The sequence below is a fragment of the Epargyreus clarus genome, unplaced genomic scaffold (genome assembly GCF_041222505.1).
Source record: "Epargyreus clarus isolate Ecla_fem2 unplaced genomic scaffold, WU_Ecla_fem_2.2 ptg000026l, whole genome shotgun sequence".
Taxonomy (NCBI): domain Eukaryota; kingdom Metazoa; phylum Arthropoda; class Insecta; order Lepidoptera; family Hesperiidae; genus Epargyreus; species Epargyreus clarus.
In genome coordinates, this window is record NW_027332233.1 from 3,319,212 (window position 1) to 3,336,546 (window position 17,335).

A 17,335-nucleotide genomic window follows, 5' to 3' on the forward strand; every position below is an offset into this window, starting at 1 on the left:
AAGTGTAAAATTATGTTTATAACCAAAAAGCACTGTTTTAACACATCACCTAAATACAGTATCGTTAATAAATAATCATTATTGTTCCACTGCTGGGCACGGGTCCCCTCTCAGAATGAGAAGGATTAGGCCATAGTCCACCGCACTGGTCAAGTGCGTATTGGTAGACTTCACATAACTTTGAAAACTTTTTTTTTAAGAATTCTCAAGTATGCATGTTTCCTCAGGATGTTTTCCTTCACCATTTATGCAAGTGATAATTAAGTTCTAATACGCACATAACTTAGTTAAATCAGAGGTGCGTGCCTGGGATTTGAACTTCGGACCTATCGATCAAGAGGCCGCGTTTCTTAACCACTAGGCTATCACTGCTTAATAAATAATAAGACACGTAATTACAAACCATTTCGTTATCACTAATAGAGTTATAAATAACTTTTAACAAAAGCTTACAGAGCCGCTATAATACCTAATTTAGGCGAAATTTATAACCATTAAGGAAGCTATTCGGATTTTTAAAGTGAGCCGTCTCTTGGCAAGGTAATAAAAATTCGTTTAACAAGATTCTGAACTCCGTTTAAAGTGCAAAAAGTGTAAAATGGAATTTAAGTGGGAGCTGTCACTTCATGAAAAGTTCCAATTTTCACCTACTTAAGTAAATAGACAGATGTTTAAATGATGAAAATACATTTATTTTCATCATTTAAACATCTGTCTATTCGATTTCAAGAAATTTAGAAATCGAATTGAGTGAGGATTAAATCCTTAAAATATGTAACATATTGTAGAGATTCAAGTGACGGCGGGCTTAGAATTACAGCTTTTAAGTGCTTTTAACGCTTTCAAAATGTTCAAAATTTAATTTTAAACGATCAAAATTATATACTAAGAACAGTGCGGAGAGCTCTAAAGTACAAAGATACGCCTGCTTATATTTCTGTTAATTTAGTAGTTAGCATTGTTAGTTCATAGGTACGGGAGCGTTAAATTTTGAAAAATAACCACCCTATTCACCACGACCCCCTACTTGAAAATAAATTTTTATTAAAGCAAAAAAGTGTTAATTAGTTTGGGTTTAAAAATACGACTTTTTGATTCATTTAATTTTATAATTTTACAATTTTTCTCTCGTTCTTATCTTTGTATCGCGTTGGTTCACACTTTGTACAGTTGGCTCAAAACTTATGTACTCGTAGAACATACATTTGTCTGTATTGACTTACCACATTATAGTATCTTTAACAACTTCACCCGTTCCTTTCGCTCCAAAAGTCGTTGCAGGCGAAATCTTTGAAGCATTATAAAACTTACAGACTTGGCAATCTTCGCCAGAATGTTACGAATGCCGTTGGAACTGGGGACAAAGTACCATTTGTCTTACGTTTCGCTTCGAAAGTTCTGCATCAGTTTTAGACTTAACTCAATATACATCATGTGAGGTTTTATTAGGTTTGCGTTTAACAAAGCCGACGGATTTTGGACTCGCTTTGACTATGAAAGAAAAAACGTGTGTGAAATCTTCACAAAATTAAATATTTATGAGATCCATAAGATGTAACATATAAATGCAAAGTTTTGTTTTGTGACTTTATATTCCCTTTTAATCCTCTTTTGACGAATTTATATTCACTTTTGATCCCCTTTCCATTACGCGAGTTATTAAAATTTTAACCCAATAACAAGAATTAAGTAATCAATGATTCACAGAAAACAGAACAGAAACCTTACTCTAACATTCGTAGAATTTATATAATTTAATATTAATATTTCAAAAACCAATATTATAAGCCAACAATTTACTTATTTCACAGGAATTGACGCTGACGGCACTTCCACGATACCGGATAACACCACCGAACAGAATGCGCAGCCAACACTAAACAAAGTTTATCAAATGCTGCACACAAGCCTAGACTTACATAATCAAACTCAAGTTCTCGACAACTTTAATTACTCGAACTTTAATCTTGTACATAGTTTCGGCGACAGACTCAAGAATTCCGTTAGTATACATAAGACTCCTTGTTGCAAGGATGAAGCTGTGAAAGAATCTGAAGAGGGTGCTAAATTAGTTGTACATAATGTAGATAAGGATAGCAAGAGGAATAGAAGAAGACGGGTTGTGAATATAGTGTCAGATAACGTTACCTATGGAAGTTATGAAGTCACGACAGAGACACTGCCGAGTCCACCGCCCCTGGTACTGGAGAGGAAGCGAAAGCCAGGCGAGACAGGATCCAGCGCTCCACTGCTCAATTATATCTTTGATACGTACTCTAATACTCATCAACATAGGAATGATAGGTAAGTAACGCTTTTACGTATAAAAATGGTGAAACATATCGAATTCCTATTTTTATAAAGCTGCGATTTCCATATTTCAATCAGAATAATTAATAAATTACCAAGAATTATATGTGCTTTCTGTAAAACTCCACGCAGAATACTGCTACGTGAGTTTCTGTAATTTAAATACTTATATGTGAAGGTGATAAAGTTGATATTGGCGCGTCGGTGTGCTGCATTGACATACCGATGTGGGTGTGGTGCTATTTAAAATTGAAAATTGATAAAATCCTTGTTCAACCAGGATCTGCTGCCTAAAACCGATTTTTTTTATTTAACACAACTAAATGTTAGGTACTTGAAAACCTTAGTTACCCATATTTTGCTACACTATACTTTATTTTACTACATCCTAATTTCTAAATAAATCGTGGAGACTAATATACAAGCAGGCATGATAATATGTTCTGATACAAAGTATGACAGCTCGCACCGTCACTGACCATAGGCAGCAACGGTCGGTGGCTATGGTTGAAGCTGACTGTAGTTGAAGATTTTAGCCGATGTCATCGCGCCACTAGCTACAACGGGCGACAGCTCATAATCCTCTACGACGGTCGCAAACTGTCGCTAAGTGTCACCGGCAATCGTGTTTTGTCGTCAGCCGCTGTCGCTTGTATATTAGAGCCCTTAGGCCTTCATAAATGTCGGTTATTCAGTTTGCGCTCTGTTTATTTTCACTGGTCCACAGTTATGATTATGTTACGAAATACAAATAGTATACGTAATTCGGTTTCTCCTCGCTGTTCAACCTCTAACAAATCCAGTTAGTGAGTTAAGGCAGCTTATACACTAACTGAATTTCGCTAGTGTCTTTGGTTTAACTAATGGATGGTTTAGCTTTGTCGTCGGAGTAAATAACCATGTTTATGTTTTTGGTCCTAAATAAATAGTGCTTAATTAATTTTCCATAATGTTTTTTCATAACATGGGAGTAGCTAAGTGACATATAAAGGGGTTCTTACAAAACAAAAAAAAAGCTCTAATACCAATCTAAAATTTATGAAACTGTAAGTGTGGCTACTCACTATAAAATCAACAAAATACTATATTTTGATACTAACAAAACGAATTGACTTTGTAAACTAGCATTTTCTGGAACAAATAAAAGCCTTTTTCTTTTGTTTTATTTACAAAGGGGGATATAGTCCACTTGATGTTAAGAGGACTCTGCTGTTCAGGGGTAGACTAAATAGGAAGGCCACAACAAGCGTCTCATATTTATCACCCCTCCAAACCAAAACACAGTACTTAACACTTCTGTTCTAAAGCATGTGACGGTGACACCTCCGCCGCCGAACCATTAAGGCTATATACCATTTAAAAATCAAAACTAACTCTCATCTCTTCACCAGGGCTGGTCACGGCAATAGCATCTACGCAGCAGCGGCACCAGAGATAGAAGCGCTGGTGGGCTCCACAGCACACTTAGACTGCAAAGTGGATGCGTTACACGATAAACTGGTAATAAGTATGTCCCATCATCCAATTGTTCCATTGCATAAATCTATCCCTACGTCTCCTACTGTGGATGTAAACGGCAAGGCGATTAAATCGTAAATATAGGTTGTAACGTTTTCTTGTTAATCATTTACTGTGGTCACCAATATCTTCAGTCAAGTGCGGAGACTGCGACAAAACTACATTTAATAAAAGAAGTCTATCAAATATGTTAGTCAAATATTGGATCATTTGAAGTAATAATTCTTTAACAAATGTGCCAAGATTTACATGAGTCTTTGATAGGAAAATATTGTCTGCAAAATTGGTTGATCAACTTACGATTGGCTTAATGTCACATGTCCGCCTCATCCAAAGAGATATCCACCAGAGGACTAATTCGGTTAGTTTTGCTTAGCTTGACGGACCGCTAGGATATCTGCCATAGCGGACAGAGCCTAAGAATTATGAGCGCTTCAAAGTTATGTCCCAACTGAGCTTTTTGATGTGATAAATGATCTTGCTCAACGACGTTCTGGAACTCTTTGCGTTTAATTTTATGTAACAGTTTTCATTATTTAGGCTCATCAAATTTTACGCTTGGTATGTTGTTTATTATTTTAAACGGTAACATTGTTAAAGGTGTCGTGGGTTCGGCGGAAAAACGACGAAGAACCGATGGAGCTGCTGACAACTGGCATGCAACAGTACACAGCAGACGACAGGTGAGAAATACATCATATTTTGTATACTTACAGCTAGACATTCATAACCAACCGAAGGACTGTAGTTTCACCTAAAGACTACGCTAATTTTAGATCTATCATTAATTTCATTTTCTGATCATTTTATTTCATGATTAGTTCTATTTCATCTTCTGTGATAAACTCCTATTGTGCCAAGAAATGTGCCCTAAAACCCTTATGGTTTATGAGACGTGCAATTTTTTAAGTTAGGCTATGCTTTGCTTACTCGTGATTTGAATGTGGATATCCATAAACAATCGATAGGTATTGTAGCCAGTTGTTTCCTATCAATCTCAAAATATTTTCTTTGTTCTAAACAAGGATATTCAAGTATAAATTCAAGTAAGTAGGGAGAAAGATTAATTACCAATTTGTGATAAGTTTTCCAGACATATATGTCAAGAATCTACTAATCTATAATCAGAGATGATCCCAGTGAGAAATAGGAAAAAAGTTTTCTAATATCATCTTGACAAAGTCCGTTCTACAGCCCTATATTCGTATGTATTTTATGTGTGTAAACATTTTGCAACAGAAATATGTTTCCCATGTTTTGTTGGCTGTACTCGTTGGCGGACAGGTGAACGATATACGATACATTTGTCTCCATAAACCTGCCGTAACGGCTGGCCTAACGCTGTAATGTGTTAATGGAGGATGAAATGAACCTTTCGTATGAAATTTAGTGCGGTAATTTTATATAATGTGTGTGCGCAACGTGACAGTTTATCATCGCTCATAATTGCGAGTGCTAGGGCTCTCTTTTATAAGTAGCAGACGAACATGAGGTCCAATAGTGCAGTAATCACATCTGCATATCGACATCAGTTATAACTCCACATAGAACAGGAGGTCTACCTGACACATCAGAGATGCGTTGCCACGCTTTACGTTTGCCAACTTGTAATCCTGAGGACTAAAATGGAACGCCAAATGTCTCTTCCTTACCACTTATAGGTTATCTCATGTTTTCTTCATTTTTAAAGAGAGTTAAAAGGAAATTATCATTTTTATAAAGATCATAATTATTGACCAAGTGTGGATGGATCCTTCATTTCACATACTTTAAGGGGCTCAAGATTATATCTCTTCTTTATATGGTTTTGCATCGCCATGCTTTTAAAACGTTTCCTCACTAAAAGAGGGTTAAATGCAAATTCTCTCAGTTTAACAAAAGGTTAAGAACTTACTGGTCAAGTGTGGATTGATCCTCCACTTCACATACTTTACGGGGTTGGAGATGAAACGGTTTTGAAGGTGGTAGAACCCTTTGTGGTTCGACTCCGGCGGCACCACCGCCACACATATTTCTACCTAATAACAGCAGTGTTAGGCGCTGCTGTGTTCCGGTTTGAAGGGTGTGGTAAGGGAGACAGCCTTTTCCGAGGCGTTCCAGCTTAGTCCTCAGGGGTAGCGGCGCATCTGTGGCCGACCTCAGGTAGGAATATCTAATCCTATCTGGGGTTGATTACAGATGTCCATGGACGGCAGTAGCCACTTACCATCAGGTGGACTGCATGCTCGTCTGCTACTCTTATATTATAAAAAAAAAGAAAGCTCTTTTCTAAATGGTTTTCCCATCTTTAAATCAGAACACAGTTACTACACCACAAAGACAAAAGTGCTATGACTTTTCTCGAAGCAGTTAAACATATAAGGAAATAAAGCTTCGTCAATCGTGCCTCCAGACAAATTAAGCTACTTTGCTCATATGAAAGCTCAGCAAGATATTACTCATCATATAGCTGCCATAATGGAGCTACTGTACGGCGGTAATGTGTTAACGGTCGTTACTACCACGTGTTATTTAGCATCGAAAATGAACATTTATTTTCTCGATGGGTACTACATGATATGATAGGAAGAGCATGACACCTATTATGGTAGATAGTTAATTGTATCAGGCGTTACTTTGCGGAAATCCATGCTATTAAGTTAAGATTAAAACTACTTCGCAACAGTCCGCTACAAATATGTATGATGGTATATATTTTAAACCATGCAGTATGCACCACCCTCCCTCCCTCAAAGGATGCATGCAGATGCAAAAATTAAAAATATACACCACCATACATACCACCACCAACACGTGTTTCGCTCCAAAACGGAGAATCATCAGGGTAAGTTGACTCTACGACGGTTAATCGCTAAGTGACGCTGTCAACCTAATGCATGCCTTTCATAATGGTATCCATGTGGAGGGGAGGGTTGGATCCTTTGAGGGAGGGAGGGTGGTACATACTGCATGGTTTAAAATATATACCATCATACATATTTGTAGTGGATTGTTGCGAAGTAGTTTTGGTCTTAACTTAATACCTATTATGGTACTTTTTAATAATGGGGTATTTTTAATAACACGTAGGCGGAGGTCACTGAAAAATTAGCTGATATAATTACTCGTATGATTATACTTATTTGATAAATACTAGGGTCATACTCATAGGGTCATATAGAGATGCGAGGTTCGAAATGGGGAAGGGCGATTTCGACCTCATTTGCATTTTAGAAGTTAACTGTCGTCTACTGGAGTAGTAAAGGAAATACATGGTAAAACATGAAATTTTCAATGTGTATTTAACTATATAATATATGAAGTTTAATTACCTACCACCATCTTTTAAAAGCCATCATAGTTCAGGAAAGTTTTATTTCAATATTGCATCGAAACTAATTTATTTCTAAATTTAATCGAATTATGGTACGAAATTTCAATGTATGATTAAAATAATATAGTTTTTAGAGATGGTAGTAAGCCCCCTGGTCTGCATCTTGGACCATACAAAAATGGGTGCAGCAAAAATACATAATTTGTGTTTTATGTATAAAATAACGAATCTCTTCAATATTCTCATACTAGGAATTGACCTAGCGATATCCTCTTACACCAATGGTAGACTTTTTGTCACTTAATACATTATGACAATTTTTGAAAAATAAGATAATATTATTTTCTCCCAACTCACAATCTAGTTCCATTGTACTCCTGATGAACCCAGAACTAGTTTAAGCCAGAAGACGCCTTAAATTTATTGCTTATAGAATTGCATACAAGCCAAGTAAGTGCCGCTTAAGTAAAGCAATATCCTGTATAGGAGGTTTTTACATAATTTAGCAGTTATACTAGCCATTACGGTTATGGATAACTGTCGAATTATGCAGCGATATATTTATATGAAGTGGTATTTCATAAAAGTAGAATTTAAGACTAATGGTCTACGTGACGCCATGACAAAAGCAGTAGCGATCTGAATTTAATGCCCACACATCTGCTGCAATGATAGCCTAGTGGATAAGAAACTCGGCCTCTTAATCGAGAGGGCCGAGGTTTAAATTCCAGGATTTTTCAAAGTTATGTGCGTAATTCAAATTAATTATCACTTGCTTAAACGGTGGAGGAAAACATCGCGAGGAAACCTATATACATGCCTTAAAGAGAGTTCTCAAAGGTATGTAAAGTCTACCAATTCGCACTTGGCCAGCAGCATGGACTATAGCCTAATGCTTCTCATTCTGAGAAGAGACTGCCCAGCATTGGGACAGTGGCGGGTTGTTGGTGATGAAGACACATCTTAGGGCTCTTAGGGAGCTACTGCACAAACCACTGTTTATGTTGATGATCATCCGATGGTCCGTTGGATTTGTGTGGTACAAGTGAAACTTTATATATCAAAATTTAAAATAGCGTTATAATTACCATTTTTACGAAGCGGTTTATGCTTCTTATTTTTAAAATAAGGGTCTCTAAAGACGTGGATACATAGGGTTTTTAAAGGCATACACTTGTTATGTTAGGCAACGACAAACAAACTTACATCTCTGCTGCTAAATCATCACTGCCTTCCATGAAAATCTGAAATCGACGCCAATTAGGTCAGTGTAGCTGTCCCTGTAGACTTAGTTAACGTTTCATATTACTGTTTGCCTTGCCCCCTTCAAATCACAACTCAAATTTTTATTACCCTCCATAATAGAACCCAAATTTTTAGAAGCATATTTGTAGAAATATTTGTTAAAATTTCCTTAATATTATTATCAATCAATATATCGACTTCTCTAAAAAAGGTTTATAGAGGTCGATACTTATATCGACTTCTATGAAGTGTTGGGCAATCAACACACCTGACAGTTTTACGCGCTCCCAAAGGTATATAACTTATACTGATAAACTAGCCTGGCATGATGGACTATTTTCTATATAGTTCTTCTGATTCTGATAGAGGACCAGTGTCAGAAGTTGAGATAAAATATATTGAGAATAATATAAAGCACATAACCAATGTTACCCCAGATGTATGAAGGTAACCCGCTTTAGTTTAAGTAAGTACGATCAAACTTTAAAAGTACATAGAGTAAGTCCTATTACTTCTTCCCAGATATTCAGCCCGCTTCATCCCACCAGACATCTGGAGACTGGAGGTCCGAGAGGTCCGGCCTTCGGATGCTGCCTTCTACGACTGTCAGCTGTCCGCACACCCGCCACGTACCGCCCGAGTTACTTTGAGGGTTCCAGGTAATTTTCGCACTTTGTAATATTGGCCCCACCTTGCGGTTTCGCGAGGGTTTAAAAACGATATCTGTAGTACTCTCTTATACTATTCATATTTCAATTCCTCAAACTCCTCATGGAAAAAATCACATTAACTATTTTCATTGACCTCTCGCATATATGAAGGCGCATATAGAGGTCAAGCTAGATCTACAGTCCGGAGTACCGATTATTATAAATTATAGTCAAATTTTTTTCTCTATAAAAGTTTTTAAAGGTAGGTACATTTTGTAAACTAAATGGCCTATTCATACGTTGCAAAATGCAAGCAACGTCTTCAGCTTTATAAAGATTCTTATAACTAGAAATTAAATGCCAATTTGTTTACGTTTGAATGTCTAACTTTAATCGATTCCACATTATTACGATAAACCTGAATATTGGGCAGTAAAAATAGTGAATTGTGAAAAAATAATAAGAAAAATGTAGTCTCTCCCACAGAATATTGTGAAGTTAAGTAGTTATATTATCTTAGCGCACACATACAATACTGGAACATATGATAAGATGATGAGCAATAAAACTGAATAAGAGATCATCCAACTGGAAATACATTATACTCCAGCTCTTGCTGATGGCATAAAGTTTCATATTGTTCCATAGGAAACTCCTAGTTAGCTGTTACTATAAGTTGAGTTAATGAGTAATGTAGTATATGCCAATAGTAAATGAGGCGATGAATATTTAATAAAGAACAAAGTACATACAACTTGTTTAAATGAGCAAGAGGAAAGTAAGATATAACGAGCTTTTTACTCGATTGCCAAAGGTTTGATTGCCCATTTCTGCCTCATAACAGCAGTGTTAAGCGCTGCTGTGTCCAGAACACAGGTGTGAAAGGTGTGGTGAGGGAGACATACTTTTCCAAGGCATTTCAGCTTAGTCCTCAAGGGTAGCGGTGCATCTGTGGCCGACCTCAGGTAGGAATATATCATACTATTTGGGGTTGATTGCAGATGTCCATGGGCGGCAGTAGCCCCTTCGCATCAGGTGGACTGCATGCTCGTCTGCTTCTCCTATATTATTAAAAAAAACTTCCAGGCTTTATGTATATATCTCATATAAGGTATAGGAGTAATCGCGATTTTTATTTCTATATTAATTATCTAGTTTAAAAGGAAATCTTGTGCTTACTGGGCATAAAAACACTGTGCTTAAAAGACTCAGAATCAGATAAACAAACCACAAACTTCTGTATTCAAGTTACTGGCTGGCTTAATTCACGTAATAATGCCCTACAACTCCTTTGTCTTCCGAACATAGCTTTATGAATGTCGAGAGCAACGGGGAGTAAAATTAAATCTCCAGTAAAAATCCTCCTAAAACCGCTTTATGAAACTTTACCGACTTTAGCCAACAGGAAGAATACGGTTGAAAAACGATTTTCTTCACATTTTGTATTAAGGAAATGGGTATACCATTACGTGGATAAAAAGATCTGATCATCGCAAATAAAGATTATAAATTAAGTTCAGAAAAGTGATTCGAATTTTTTATGTTTTATAATTTGTACTTTACTTTTGTTTTTTTTTTATTTCAATAAACAATTGATTTTCTTTGTATTGGGTTGTTCGGAGAGTCATTTCGTTTATTTTTGTGAAAATGAAAGACAATTTTCGTACAATCAATAAATATTTTATAAAATTATACATTGGCCATTTTGGCGCAACACCTTAAGCCATCTTTCTGGTAGGAGCGTAATTCCACGTTCTTAATTTGTTTGGTCGATTCTTGCAAAAAACTGCTGCAGGTGATTTTTGACCTCTTTATTTGAAGTAAAGATTTTACTGTCCAAAAATATTGTAGTGATTGGAAAAAATAATAATCTGAAGGCGCCAGATCTGGAGAATATGGTAGGTGTGGTAGAGTAACTTATTCGCTTCAAAAATGGACCATTTTCGTGACGTTACGGGAGCAGATCATAGACGTCAACGCGACGACGCAAATTTTTCATCGTGACAAATCGGGGGACTCATATATCGAACTTCAAGCTTAAATCCAGGCCTTTCAAGTGGTCATAAACGGTTTATTTCTATAAATTTAAACTCTGACCGATCTCACGTATTGTTATTGGCCAGTTTGCATTAACTAATGCCTTTATCAGCCTTAATCGGCCTACCAGAACGTGGTGCATCTTCGACTTCAAAATATCCGGATCTAAATTTTGTAAACCAGTTCTGCCACTGGCGTACTGACAACACATCTTCTCCATACCCATTAGTTAATTTTTTTCTGACTTGAGCGGTATTTTTAACTTTTATATAGTAAAAACGTAAAATATGAGGAAAGTGCTGCTTATTGCTCTCCATATTTAAAAGGGCACCCACCAAAAACTATTGCATAAAATCAATTGAACTTATTCACACACAAGCCTTGCTATATCAGCTGTAAAAACATATAATGACAATGCGACTTAAGTGTGAAGTAAGTTGTGAAAAAATACAATTTCATCCTCTATCGGGACAAAACGAAATGACTTTCCGAACAACCCAATATATTATAATATTGTTTATCGTGATTGCTTTATATTTTGCTTTTTAGTTCTTAAATTAAGTTATCCTAAAAATAAATAATTATAATAAAAACCAATTTCTGATACTGATATTGGAGTCCGCCATATTGGATAAAATCACGTAATTAATTCATGTATTCATCATTTTTAACCAAGCCAAATGATTATGCAAAATTTCAACTCAATCCATGGGGGCTTAAAATTCAGTTGCAAGATTTACATACTTATGAAAAGGCAAATTAAAAGCTTCTTATAATTACAAGTTAATCAAAAATCAAAGTGTAAATCCTGTGCGCTTTAAAACTTATTATAATAATTATAATTAAAAAGTAAAAATCACGCTAAAATAGCACAAGGAAAATCATCAATCTTGATTTCTGACAATCTGATGAGGTGAATGGGAAAAACAAATCGTGTATTGTCATCAGTTCTTTATAATTGTTCAAAATTTTAATCGGACCGTTTAAATCGGGTAAACATCGAGTTCGTAGATTCCGTAACATGCATACCTACAGATAAAGCTAATAAAATCGTGGTAAATAAAACCTGCTACACCCAGTCCATAACTAGGTTAATCAACATAAATAATTCGCCAAGTACGAGTCGAACTCGCACATGGAGGCTTCCGTAACACTATTCATTATTTTTTACTTATTTTTATTCATTTTATTATTTCATCAACAATACTTGGTTAATTATACAACAATAGATGGCGTTGGGGTGATAATGAATGATACGTCAACAATACTTAGTTATATAACACAAAAATAGTTGGCGTTGAGGTGATGATGAATAATACGTAAACAACGTATAATAAAATTAAAATAACTATATTAAAATATGTTTTATACTTCTTATTTGTATTTATTATAATACCAGTTATAGTGTAAACGGATCGTAAAAAATTCAACCGTCTTCTTAGTGCGGTTTAAGAGTTAGATCGAAAAATGCCGAAAAATACCGGTTTGTTGTATGGAGACCCCCTTTAATATTCAACTTTATTTTATTTTGAGTATTTGTTGTTATAGCGGCCACCGTTATGCATCCGCTGTAAAAATCATGTGTCTATCTATTACGGTTACGAAGATATAGCCCTGTGACAGACGGACAGACAGCGAAGTCTTAGTGATAGGGTTCCGTTTTTACCCTTTGGGTACGGAACCCTAAAAAGATTATTTATACCTACTTACATCTAAATAGCTGTGAGCACAGTGGTAAAACAGAGGCACAATTTTAATTAAATTAATTTAGTGGCTCTTAAGGCCAGGTTTTTATAAAAATTAATTATAAAAGTGGCACTCTCAGCCGCCGTGATTAAAGTGGAGTTGCGATTAAAAAGATGTCTTAAAGGTACGAAATATATTACAAAGGGGTCTACAAAAGTCCTTTTTCACGAAGTTGTTATTGCTGTTTCAATTTTAAAAGATTAGGCTGTTGGAGTAAATGGAAATCTTCATTTGGGTTTAAAACAATGCTACCTTATTTGTCTTTTGGGGGTTGAAATTATATTTAGTATAATTAGGCCTCCTACACAGTAGCGTTTCTGTAGCGTAGGCGTTCGATACACACCACAACGCGACTTCGGGGCAATATTTTTATGGTAATGAATAGAAACTATTAACATGCACAAGCAAACTGAAACTGGGCCTCTTAATCAGAGATATATTTAAACAACGCACCTCCAATTTTTCAAATATATGTGCGTATTTTAAATGAATTACTACTTGCTTAATTTTTTGATGTGAAACATCTATAGCCGCACGTAAAACCGATTTCTGGCGTGGCGACGCATGCCGTGGCGTGACGCATACGATGGTATATATATACAGTCTATATGCAGTAGTGTGTACGGTGTGGCGACGCGTCGCCATGCGCAATCGACCACTGATTAAACGAATTAAGTAGTCACGATTTGAAATAAATTCGTAAATTTTTGTATTTCATGAAAATAAATGTTTATTCAATAAATAGTCATCGTTATCTGGAAAAAAATCGTAATATTTTATTTTATCATTATGACATATTTAGTTCCTATCACAATATGTTCTTTTTTGCATATTACTTTTACAAAATAATGTCGATGTTTCACATCTGCCAGGCGTCCCGTGACGGCTCACATTTTTTTTTTTATGATATAGGAGTAGCAGACGAGCATGTAGTCCACCTGATGGTAAGTGGCTACTGCGCCCATGGACATCTGTGATCAACCCCAGATAGGATTAGATATTCCTACCTGAAGTCGGCCACAGATGCGCCGCTACCCCTGAGGAATCAGCTGGAACGCCCAGGAAAGGTCTATTTCCCTTACCACACCCTTCAAAACGGAACATAGCAGCGCCTAATTCTGCTGTTATTAGGTATAAATATGTGTTGTGGTGGTGCCGCCGGAGTCGAACCACAAATGGTTCTACCACCTTCGACCTTAAATCTTTTCAAAACGATTTTACAGTAAAGTTTACCAAAACGTATTATAGTTTACCAATTCGCCCTTGGCCAGCGCGGTGGATTGTGACCTAGACTCGATGCGAGAGAGCTTCGAGACCTATGCCCTGTATGACCTATGCATGTACCTAATGAGTTGACGACATATTGCTAACTTCAACTTATACTTAAGAAAACTTTATTCACGTGTAACTCTTACGCTTCGAGATTTTGTGGCGCAGAAAAATTGTAACAATATAAATATGACCCTAATCAACAAAATAAAAACCTTTTTATCTTGTATTTAATCTACAAATTTATTCTTATCTAGAAGCGTAACAGCAAATAATTTCTCATTATGCGAAAATATTGTTATTTTGCTTAGTAACATAGATTTAGGTAAGGCAATTTGCCTGTAGGCAAGATTTAAGAAGGGCTCAAAGACCTCAAGATCCCTTTGATGTAGCCCACCTGAATGTTACTGTATTTCTTGCACCTTTGTAAAACGTGTATTATTTTATGGTATTGACATATATTTTAAATCTTTTAGATTATTAGAGAAGAGATTATTTACAGTGACAAACGGGCACAATTTTGGACATCTGTGATCTTTCCCACATAAAATTAGATTCCTAGCTGAGGTCGGCCACAGAAGCGCCGCTACCCCTGAAGACAAAGCTGGAACGCCTCGGAAAAGCATGTCTCCACACCCTTCAGACTAGAACACAGCAGCGAACACTGCTGTTATGAGGCAGGAATAGGTGTGGCGGTGATGCCGCCAGAGTCGAACCGCAGAGGGTTCTACCACCATATAAAACACGGGTTTTATATGCAGGTGGCAGAACTCATATAAAACAGAGGTTTCACTTAAATTCATATACTCCACACTTTATCCCGAACGTGTTATATTAAACACAACACTGCAGAACAATTTCTATGCAATCTCTAGTGCATTAAGGGTATTAACCCCTACTCACATACTGACTGACCGATGTGTGTGTCCGGCCTTAATGCAGCAAGACATTAGTTAAGCGACCAACGGTTCAGTCACAGCGAGCCTCATTAGGCTGCATCTGGAACAAATCAACTGAAACTGCGGCGAATAAATATATGCTCTACATGCAAAGCTACTTTATAAATTGTATAACATGGTTCAATACAGATTGTTATGTAAAATAGAGGTTTTTGTACGTACTTAGTTACATGTTTCTCGTTTATACGTTATAAATAAAGACTGAAAGGTAAATAGAAATGATTAACTACACACTATTTTTTTCCAAGCACTGGTTATCGAAAGGTAAATCTCGTAAGTGGACTGTGGACTAGGACAAATTTAAGCAACTCCGTATAGAAAAAGGACTTGAACTGAACTGAACTAATGCGTTGCCTTCTTAGGACTTCATCATCATCAACCCATTACTGTCCCACTGATCTGCACGGGTCTCCCCTCTGAATGAGAAGGATTAGGACATAGTCCACCGCGCTGTCCAACTGCGTTTTGGTAGACTATACAATACACATACTTACCTTTGAAAACTTTTTTTTTTAATTTCTTAAGGTATACAGGTTCACCTTCACCGTTAAAGGAAGTGATAATTAAACTCTAATACGCACATAACTTTGAAAAATCAGAGATTCGTGCCTGGGATTTGAACCTCGGGCCCTTCGATCAAGAGGCAAAGTTTCTTAACCCCTGCTTAATCTTAATCACTGCTTCCTTAGGACTTAGATATTCTCATATGTAAGAATCTGCACCCATAAACTTCCAACTGAAACGCAGAACTGCTACACGTTAGAACCAGTCGAATCATACAGGTTCTACCATTCGTAACTGTTGCAAACAAAGTACTTAAATTCGTAATGACGTAATGAGTAAGTATTAAATGATTATTTCACAGAAGTATCAGTCCGTATCGTCGACGGCGCTGGAGCCGAGGTGTCGGAACAGGTGTGCGAGCTGGGCAGCACGGTAGCCCTCCGGTGTGAGGTGCGAGGCCTTCGCATGGAGGGCGGCCCTTCGCTGCTGTGGTACCGGAGGGAACTGCTGTTGAACGATGACACCACTAGAGGGGGCATAAGGTACTTGAAACTTTATTTTGTTTTGTTTTAAATAAAATTTGATAACAATTACTAGTCCGATATGATGCAGAGACTTCCGAGTTCTATTTCCAACTAAGCATACTTTTAAATCAGTACATGTTGTCTTATTGAGTCTACGTAGTCATGAGATATCTAGTCACGCACCAAAGACGTGACATCATCAAAATAAACTTTTATACTTAGACATAAATAATAAAGCAGTAACTTCGTCACTTAAGGGACTTTCTAAAAATAATTAATTACATTTACCACTGCTCTTTTGTTATAGAAAGGAATCAAAGAAAAAGGAATTTTCCCAAAATATTTTAGAAATGATGTAATGTTTACTCATATATTTATTTACAATATTTTTTCTATATATGTGACGTTCTTTACGACTTTTAAACTTCTATGTACATTCCATACATTAGCGTGCGCACCGAGTTCGGCGCAAACGGCGCAAACTCCGTACTGCGTGTTGCGCGCGTGCGCAATGACGACGCCGGCCGCTATTCGTGCACAGTTGCACGCGCGCCACCGCCCTCCCCGCCGCCCGCCTACGTCATTCTACATGTCATCAAGGGTAAGATTTTTTTTAATTCTATTTACATTTAGCGTGCACACATAGTTCGGCTCAAACTCGGTACTGTGTGTTGCGCGCGTGCGCAGTGACGACGCTGGCCGCTACTCGTGCAATGTAACGTGCGCACCGCCCCCCTCCCTACCGCCCGCCTACGTCATTCTACACGTTATCAAGAGTAAGTTTTTTTTTAGACTTCTATTTAAATTCCACACATTTAGCGTTCGCAAGAGTTTGGCGCAAACGGCGCAAACTGGGAACTGGGTATTACGATGTTGATCAGATTGATATAATATATTCAATTTGTTTCACAGGTGAAAGCCTGGCCGAGCTACATCAGGACGCGGGGTCCGTTTCAGCGGTCTTGTGGCTGGTCATCACCCTGGCGCTATGCGTTGGTCTACGACCCTAGTATTAAGATTTATTAATAAATTGTTCATCTTTCATAATCACGTTAGTTTTATTTTTACTACCCATTGCTCGACTTTGGTCATTTGTTAGGTTGTATTAAATTGTATTTGAAGACCTTAAAATCAAAATCAAATGTTTACCTTTGACTAGCTCAAAGGCGATAGAATTCTTAGAGGTTTCAGAGGGTCATTATCACCTCTACTTCTATCGGCGCTATATATGTTTGTTTTAAGCGAGGTAGCAGATAGGCA

The 17,335-nt window shown here is 36.9% G+C and overlaps 1 protein-coding gene across 1 annotated transcript in view; it reads left to right on the forward strand.

Moving 5' to 3' along the window:
- Positions 1-17,122, forward strand: part of LOC140753365 (vascular endothelial growth factor receptor 3) — a 79,019-nt gene extending 61,897 nt beyond the window's left edge. The window contains exons 3-9 of the mRNA XM_073087922.1: positions 1,812-2,304; positions 3,702-3,810; positions 4,429-4,511; positions 8,909-9,045; positions 15,913-16,093; positions 16,525-16,676; positions 16,988-17,122. Coding sequence (XP_072944023.1) covers positions 1,812-2,304; positions 3,702-3,810; positions 4,429-4,511; positions 8,909-9,045; positions 15,913-16,093; positions 16,525-16,676; positions 16,988-17,085 — 1,253 coding nt within the window. The 3' untranslated portion in view covers positions 17,086-17,122. The remainder of the gene's footprint in view (positions 1-1,811; positions 2,305-3,701; positions 3,811-4,428; positions 4,512-8,908; positions 9,046-15,912; positions 16,094-16,524; positions 16,677-16,987) is intronic.
- Positions 17,123-17,335: the final 213 nt, after the last annotated feature.